Below are 9,193 nucleotides of genomic sequence, written 5' to 3' on the forward strand. Positions count from 1 at the left end.
TCCGTATCTAGGAGTAGAAAGGGAGATCAGAAGAGGGAATGATGTCAAAAAGTATTGGTATGATTAATATGTTGCATCCTTCTGAAATTTGGCTGGTATATTTAATACATTCATATCGAGGGAATGAAGGTTCAGAAAGGTATCTGGTTTCTTTTAGAATATGACAGGATTATTATGTATAGTCAAGAAGATTATTGTACATAGAGTTCCATTGTCAAACGTTCTTATACATGGTTCATAGTCATATATTGGGGACGAAGATTAATTACATGTAGTCATAGATAGTTAATCTTTGTCCACAATATATGACTGTGAACCATGTATTCTTGCTAAAGAGCAAGAATACCTGAATGACCAGGACAGGATCTGTTTCTTATTTTTATTATTTTTTTTTACGTTTATTTATTTTTGAGAGGCAGAGAGAGAGCACTAGTGGGAGAGGGCCAGAGAGAGAAGGAGACATAGAATCTGAAGCAGGCTGCACGCTCCATGCTGTCCACACAGAGCCTGACCCAGGGCTCGAACTCACGACCATGAGATCATGGCCTGAGCTGAAGTCGGACACTTAACCGACTGAGTCACCCAGGCGCCCCAGGATCTGTTTCTTAATATCGCTCTCCTCTCACTAGGTTAGGTTTGTGACTAAGGGAAGGACTGGGGGCGGAGGGGGGAGGGGAAGTCCATGAGAATAAGGCTTTTCAGAATCAAGATTCGTCAACTGCTTCTCTGGTTGAACTTTGTAGTCATAGATAATTTATCTATTTAGGTTAATTGAATATGTTTATGTAGTTGAAACTGCTTTGGAGTCTGTTAATTAGAGCTAATCTGAAAAACTTGGAGATATTTTGCTTCAGATTTGTAGAGATTCCAAGTAACCTCTGTTTGTGTTCCTTGCAGAATGTCTTAATTTCATTCATGTGACTAAGAGTTTGAGAATTGGGGAAGCAGAGGTGATGGCCAGAAAATGTTTGCAGTGACCTTGGTCCCAAAGTTGGGCTGAGGATGTGCATGTACAGAGAGATTCTCTGGCTGTGTGTGGTCTTGGTGGGTTTTCCTGCTTTACTTGGAGGCTCCTTTTAGATCATAAGAGTACTTTTTAAGTGATGTTACTTTCCAAAACTTTTAAAGAACTCGATTAAAAATTTTCAACAAATGACTTGTCTTTATTTATTTAGACATACTTCATAAAATAGCAATTTCAGTTTTGATTGTTTACAATTAAGATGACTTATGTTGACTAGAATGAATTGCTGGTAATTGAGTTCTTCTTCTTTTTTAAAAATCCATATGTGTTTGTGTGTGCGTGAATTCATGTGGCAAATAGCCTGAAGTTCAAGTTCGACAGGTGGCTGTGAAATTTGCTAGTACGGTGTTTCCCTCAGATCATATACCGTCCAGATATTTGCTCTTACTGGCTGCAGGAGATCCGTAAGTTTCAAAAGGTGTTAATTTGAATTTGGGTTCATTTAAAATTATTGGAAAATTACTAAAATTTATATTGTTTTTAATGTTGGTCTGTGGAATTTAGAAGCAGTTTACTAAGGAGTTAAAAATATGGCCCTTGATATGATACAGACTTGTAGTTACATCCCCTCTCTTGTTTATTTCTGTGTAAGCCACATAACTCTTCAAATCTCAAGATACTTTCAAAAAGAAGTAATTTCTTACAGTGTATTTTAGGAGTTTTTGCTTAGGTAGCCAAGAATATATTTAAGACATTTTGTCAGAACTCCAGCTGTCAAATATAATTGCTGTTCTTAATCATCGAATGATCATTCTGCTCTTATTGACATTTATTTTTTATTTTTACTTGTCTTTCTGACAGACGAGAAGAAGTTCATGGAGAGGCACAGCGAGTATTAAGGTGTCTTCCTGGTAGAAACAGAAAAGAAAATGCTTCTAAGCAGATGCCTTCTTTCCCGGAAATGGTGTATTATATTCAAGAAAAGGTATGGCATTTAACTTCAGAAAATTAGTGTGGGTTGTATAGTGCTTAAACATAGGTCTCCTTTTTTATTTTTTGAGAGAACTATTTAGGAACCGTAAGTTTAAGAATTCTTTAGGGAACGGTTCAGATTTTTTCCACTAGAATCATAGGAGGACATAACATCTGCTTTTGCAAACCTCCCACGTGGGCGCAGTTCTCTCTGCTGGTGGATCAGACAGAGTGTTGGCTGTCGTGACCCCCAGTCCTGATCCTGCCCCTATTTTCAAATCATTGTTTCTTTGAGTATGCTGGTGGTCCTAGCTTTCTGCTCAGACAGACATCTTAAGGGAGTTGGAGGTCAGGACTAAGTAGCCATGAGTCTCTGGAGCACAGTCAGATTTGTGGTCAGAAGATGCTTTTGTGCACATAGTTTCCTCCTGCTCTATAAGTAATGACAGTAACTGGCCTGCAGTGGCCCGAGATGACTGTTAGTAGATGCCTAGGGCAGTTTATTCTTTTTAAACAAGTAGTAGATACGCCAGGGAAAAGGAGAGAAAGGTCAGGAAAAAAGGCACCACACCTGTTATTTAGGATTTGAGGGACATGTGCAGTCAGCACGATTGATGGGAAAATGCTGTGACTAGAAAAAAACTGTAGCAAACAACAATGTAGTTAGAAATACAGTTATGTTTTTGAATACAGCTATGTTTTGAATACAGTTATGAATTGAGGAGGGACACACATACTCCATTTTTTAGTAATAATGTTTGGTTTTGGCTTATTTTTATTAGGCTTCTCATCGAATGAAAACTCCAGCCAAGTACATGACTGGGACCACTGTCCTCCCATTTAACCCGGCGGCCTTTGGAGAGGTAGGACTGGGACAGATTTCCACTTTCTCTCTCTCCAAGTTCTGAAAGATGAGTTAAACCCATAGGGTGATGTCATTGTTTTTCACCAGGTTGTTTATTAGAAAAACACTGTTTGGTAATTGGTATTATTTTATTAGTTAAAGTTTTTTTAAAGTTTATTTATTTTGAGAGAGTGTGAGCAGGGGAGGTGCAGACAAAGGGGGCGGAAGAGAGAATGCCAGGCAGGCTCCATGCTACCAATGGATAGAGCCCGATGTGGGGCTTGATCTCACAAACCCTGAGATCGTGACCTGAGCCGAAATCAAGAGTTAGATGCTTAATCGACTGAGCCACCCAGGGGCCCCTTGGTAATTGGTGTTATTTTAATTCATGGTGGAGTCTTTAAGTATATTTAGCTCAGTGAGATTCTCTTTGTGGAGGAACTGAGTGCTCTGCATTGATTGCTGTTGTGATTTTATAGCAAATTATTATAGCAAATCAGATTTGAATTTTAAAGCCAACTATATGCTGAGCTTGTTTGGATTCTCTATGTTGAAATTGTTTAAGTTTTTAAAAAGTTGACTTTGCATTTTAAACTCCATTAAACTCCACTAAAAACACTCTTTGGATTTATAAAAGCTCGCTATATAAACTGTGCTCCATTACGGTGATTTCAGTTAATATACTGAGTCATGTTTTCCAGCTTTTGTGAGGATTCTCAAATAGCTTTATGAGGGAGGGCGGGGAGGTGAAGCTCGGAGAGAGCCGGTTTGCTGCGCACCCTCCCACACTGACTTCTTGAGGAGTTTGCTCTTCTTCCTTCTGCGTTTAGATAGTCCTGTACTTGCGCACGTGCCTGGCGCACAGTGCGGGAGTGGTGCCCACCTCCCAGAGTCTGGCCGACATGCAAGATCACGCCCCAGCCATCGGGCGCTACGTCCGGACTTTGATGTCAGGCAGCCAGGCGACGTCCTCATCTTCTTTCAAGAGTGGCGAGATGAACCCGGTTCAGATCTACATCGGCCTGCTTCAGCAGCTGCTGGCAGGGGTTGGAGGTAGGGGCCTGCTGCTGAGGACAGATGGGAAAGCCCTGAGGCAAACGTCTGATCTTAAACTCAGCTGAGAATTTATAGCAACATAATTTTCTCGCTTCACTACTGTACCTGAACCTTAGTCGTTTTTTCTTTTCTAAACTTAATTGCTGCATCCTGGATGCCTGGTTACTCTTCTCTGGAAGAAATTCTGATGATAGATAATGTTTTTACTTTGGAAGTGGGTATGAAAAACAGTGTATCTTTTTATAGACACTTAGTCTGTAAATTTGCTCTATTGAATCACACACTGTATTTAAGTTGATTTTTGTTGTGTAGAACTGGAGGACGCCTCCCAAAGCAGGGGCCTTATACTTTAAAGGAACTTAGTGAACCCTGTGTGTTTACCACTTTTCTTGAACCTAAAATGGTTCCGAATCCTGTCTTTTGTAGGTTTGCCAGTCATGTACTGCCTACTGGAAGCTGTCTCCGTGTATCCAGAAAAACTGGCTGCCAAATTTGTAGACAAAACAGAATGGATAAAGGTACGTCCTATTCATGTACATTTGTCTTTGATTCTGTATAGTTTTCACTTTAGTTTGATAATTTCACCTTTCTGCTAGTGTTCCTTTGACCTTTCCTACCTTTGGGTCATTTTGAAAACGCTCTTACCAAATACTTCCTAGGAAGCATGTAAGTTAATGTATCTCAATGATCCATCTGGGTGAGAGTGAGAGATGAATTGGGAATCATATAAAAAAATAAGTAAAATCAGAAGTAAAAAAAAAATTTACATATATATGTATGTATTTTTTTTTTGTGTTTAAAAAAAAAGATTTGTAGCTTAAATAAAAAGTACGTGAGGCTCAGTCAGTTAAGCATCCAACTCTTGATTTCACTTTAGGTCATGATCCCAAGGTTCATGGGTTCAAGCCCCACATCAGGCCCTGTGTCCAGGAGCCGCCTAGGGATTCTCTCTCTCTCTCTCTTTCTTTCTCTCTCTCTCTCTCTCTCTCTGCCTCTCTCTGCCTCTTTCTTTCTCACTCTGAAAATAAATTAAATAAGCTTTAAAAAAAAAACTGGTTGACTTCTGATAGTGGAATAATAGCTCATTAAAAAAACATGTAACTGTAACTGTCTGTAACTATCACTGTCTCCCACCTACCCGTCTCCCTACATCCTGCCCCCTCTCCTCTCGCCTGACACATACGTAGGTCATCACATACTTACATATGGGGTATTTTCTAGAGTGCACTTATGCGTATACACACAGATAAAAATAAACATTCTTAAGTGTTTTCCTTCTTTTACACAAGAGGTGCATAGTTTTCCCACTGTTTTATTATTGTTACTGTTTCACGTTTTTATTTAAATTCTCCATTATTTTGTACCTTCTTTCACTTAAACTTAGAATGTGGAGGTCCTCCTGTAAAACTGCAGAGAGGGCGTCCTCTTTCACCACTTCGTTTTTTTCTGTTATATGAACGTGCTGTAATTTATTCTAGAGCCTCACTGATGGCCACGTAGGGTGCCTCCAGTCTGCTGCCAGGAGCAGTCCATCATTTTGAATGTAAGGAGGTGTATTTTTTAGGTGGATTCCCTAGAGGTGGAATCGAGGACACAGGCTTTAGCAATTTTGACGGATACCGGGCATCCACCGTGCGAGCAGTACTGTGTCCACCCCGCCGGCCATACAGGAGTGTTCTTGTCCCAGGCTCTCACCGAAAGCACTGCCAGTTTAGCAAATAAAAATTCAAGATGCTCAGTTAAATTTGAATTTTACTGAAACAGTGCAACAGTTTTTTAGAACAAGTATGGTTCTTACAGTTTCGTATACCACTAGTGCTACATTACGGCAAAAGGTACAGATTATCTCTTAGTGTGAAAGCATGAATGTAAGATACCAAGAGCTGTGAGTTTTGCACTTTTCTGGAAAATCTGGTCTCATGAAATTGCTTCTGGCTTAAAAGGTTTTATCTTTTTTATTCCTTGTGACTGTTTGGTGATTATAAAATGATGTCAGAGTTTTTGACTTTTGATCATGTAGATCAGGCGTCATTGAGCTGTGGTCTGTGTACCAGATCTGGCCTGCCTCCTGTTCTTGTATGGCCTGACAGCCGGGAATGGTTTTTATATTTTACTTTTTTAAAAATTATATTTTAGAGAGAATATGTATACGCAAGCAAGGGAGGGGCAGAGAGAGAGAGAGTGTCTAGCAGGCTCTACATTCAGCATGGAGCCCAGTGCAGAGCTCATTCCCATGACCCTGGGATGACGACCTGAGCCAAAGTCAAGAGTCAGATGCTCAACCAGCTGAGCCACCCAGGCACCTCAGTTTTTAATTTTTAAATAGTCGAAAAAAATCAAAAGATGAATAACATTTTCTGATACATGAGAATTAGAGGGTCCATAAAATTTCATTGGAACACATATTAGCCCTTTCATTTATCTGGTGTCTGTGGCTGCTTTTCCATTACAGTGGCAGGATGGAGTTGTTGCAAACAGACTACAGATCCCACAAAGTCTAGTTTGCCCTTTACAGAAAACATTTGTTGATCTCTGTTTTAATTTTTTTTAAATTTTATTTATTTAAGTAATCTCTGCACTCAACATGGTGTTCAAACTCATGACCCAGAGATCAAGAGTTGGATGCTCCTCTGACTGAGCCAGCCGGGTGCCCCGACCTCTGTTTTTGATCATCTGTGTATCGTTTCTGTTTTATATTTTGTAAGTTTGATGAAAATGCACAGGATATATAATTCAGCTTTTATTTTTAAATAATACCTTGTGTTGTTTTCTCACAGATACCAATAGATTGAACAATATAGTGGATTGTTTATTTTAATTTTACATGTCAAATGTTGTCAGTAGGAAGATAATTGCATATGATGTATATATTTGTTTCTTACACCACTCAGAGTCTGATGAATAGCAGTAAAGAGGAGATGCGTGAACTGGCAGCGTTGTTTTATTCCGTGGTGGTATCGACAGTGTCGGGAAATGAGTTGAAGTCAATGATAGAACAGCTTATAAAGACTACAAAAGACAATCATGTATGTTACCAGTTTTGTCTTTGTTCTTTTTTTGGGGGAGATGGCAGAGCTTTCCAAAAGCATCTGATTTTAGGTTTTTTTTCTCATTTCTCAAAGGAACTTTCATGATCGTAAAGAGTAAGTGAGATAGATGATAGACCATATATTGACTAATTCATTCCATGCAACAACTGTGAATGCCTTGTGTCTGATTTAGGTGCTGAATTTTAGGTGCTGGGAATTCAGTAAATACAGGAGGGTTCCTAGTACTACCAGTTGCTCAGAAGTGTTAGTTCCTTTTTCCTTCCCCATTGACTGCCACCTATCATGGTGCCTGTCCTATCAGAAAGCATGTGCTTGCAAACATTCAGATCTCTACTTTGTGTTTAGAGGTTTTAGCAATTAGAAATAGTGTCTGCTCATTGTATTTTGTTGGCAGTAGGGAGAAGTTAGGCTTGAAGATGTAGTTCCGCAAGTGCTCTCAGCTAGAAGAACATATGGGTGCTACAGGGGGCCTGCAGGAGAGCCACTTCACCCCGACGTCGAGTGGGTGTGGGATTAGGGAATTACCTGAAGTGAGTCAAGACCCAGTTTACCTTCTCGGAATTCTTGAGTGTGAGAGACCCCAGGTTCATTAGCATTCAGTTGAATCTCAAATGGTCACTTTGTTGTCTGGCCCTTATGTTTTATTGGAGAGATGACTATACTAAACACAGTTATTTCAGTGCATTCTTGCATGTGTGAGAGAGTGACAGACACATATGCTGTTGTGTGGTTAAATCCAGAGCCCGGAGATACAGCACGGATCCTTGCTTGCATTGGGGTTCACAGTAGGAAGATACTTGGCTAAGAAGAAAATGAGAATGGGCGAACAAGACCCGGAGACCAATGCCGATTTCCTGCCTGGCCAGGAGGAGCTCATTCAGAGCGCCACAGAGACGATAGGTGATGAGTGTGTGCTTGCTGGCTTGCGTGTTGCGGGTCTCAATTAGGCTACAATTTAATGCGGCATCTGAGTTTCTTTTTACAGCATTGCCTTTCCGCAAAACCTTACTTAGTGTTGGATAAATTCTGTGTTTTTAATAGCAATGGAAGTACTCTAGTTTTTCTGTATGTTTTTTCCTATATATAGCTTTCAGTATGTTCCTGCATGGGAAAAACCTTAAACATTTACACGAGGACAGTTCTGTCTACCTAATTTCCATGTTGTTTTATTACTGAGTAAATGCTGACGAATTATCAACTAGAGGGAAATGTAGACTTTGTTTTGCTCTCTTTAAAACAATCTTGAATACCTTGCTGCTTGCCCCAGACCCCAAGAGCGATAGTGTATTCATCTCGGTTTTGTCTCCATGTGTTTTCAGGCTCGTTTCTGGACAGTACGTCACCCCTCCTGGCGATTGCTGCCTGTACAGCCCTGGGTGAAATTGGCAGAAACGGTCCCCTCCCCATCCCCAGTGAGGGATCCGGCTTCACCAAATTGCATCTTATAGAAAGCTTACTGAATAGAATACCCTCCAGTAAAGAAACAAATAAGGCAAGTCCCTTTTTTTCCTTTCCTTTCTGAAATTCTTTCTATTTGTAGATACATAAATAAACAAAAACACATTTGTAATGAGGATAGAGGATAGTGCAGCTGGAGGAAGGATTTGCTATAAAAGAGAATGGTACAGGAAGTCTAGGTGACTATTTAATTTCAAGTTAGGGGTGATTTTGCTCAGCTTTAGCGCATGCACCATTTGGCTCAACTGCTCCAATTTAGGCCCATAACTTCTGGGATTTGGGTAAAGAACGAAGTGCATCAGGTAGTTCTTTTGCCCTGCAAACAGTGGATAATAAAGTGTTAACTAGTTTTGTCACGTTTATAGTGTTAACTAGTTTTATCACATTTGTGATTTTAGACCAGCTCTAAATCTTAACTTCTGACAGCCAATTTGGGGTTTTTTTTAAACTTTTATTTTTATTTTTATTTATTTTTTAATAGTTTATTGTCAAATTGGTTTCTATACAACACCCAGTGCTCTTCCCCACAAGTGCCCTCCTCCATCACCTCCACCTCTTCCCCCCCTCCCTTCCCCTTCAACCCTCAGTTCGTTTTCAGTATTCAGTAGTCTCTCAAGTTTTGCATCCCTCTCTCTCCCCAACTCTCTTTCCCTCTTCCCCTCGCCCTGGCCCTCCATTAGGTCTCTCCTGGTCTCCTGTTAGACCTATGAGTGCAAACATATGGTATCTGTCCTTCTCTGCCTGACTTATTTCGCTTAGCATGACACCCTCACGGCTCATCCACTTTCCTACAAATGGCCAGATTTCATTCTTTCTCATTGCCATGTAGTACTCCATTGTGTGTGTGTG

The 9,193-nt window shown here is 40.2% G+C and overlaps 1 protein-coding gene across 1 annotated transcript in view; it reads left to right on the plus strand.

Annotated features, from left to right (window-relative positions):
- ECPAS (Ecm29 proteasome adaptor and scaffold) overlaps nucleotides 1-9,193 on the plus strand; it is a 91,031-nt gene that overhangs the window by 42,613 nt on the left and 39,225 nt on the right. The window contains exons 15-22 of the mRNA XM_029919580.1: nucleotides 1,325-1,428; nucleotides 1,826-1,949; nucleotides 2,719-2,799; nucleotides 3,611-3,833; nucleotides 4,263-4,354; nucleotides 6,728-6,862; nucleotides 7,627-7,786; nucleotides 8,206-8,378. Of these exons, the coding sequence (XP_029775440.1) occupies nucleotides 1,325-1,428; nucleotides 1,826-1,949; nucleotides 2,719-2,799; nucleotides 3,611-3,833; nucleotides 4,263-4,354; nucleotides 6,728-6,862; nucleotides 7,627-7,786; nucleotides 8,206-8,378 (1,092 nt within the window). The remainder of the gene's footprint in view (nucleotides 1-1,324; nucleotides 1,429-1,825; nucleotides 1,950-2,718; nucleotides 2,800-3,610; nucleotides 3,834-4,262; nucleotides 4,355-6,727; nucleotides 6,863-7,626; nucleotides 7,787-8,205; nucleotides 8,379-9,193) is intronic.

The sequence above is a fragment of the Suricata suricatta genome, chromosome 13 (assembly GCF_006229205.1).
Source record: "Suricata suricatta isolate VVHF042 chromosome 13, meerkat_22Aug2017_6uvM2_HiC, whole genome shotgun sequence".
Classification (NCBI taxonomy): domain Eukaryota; kingdom Metazoa; phylum Chordata; class Mammalia; order Carnivora; family Herpestidae; genus Suricata; species Suricata suricatta.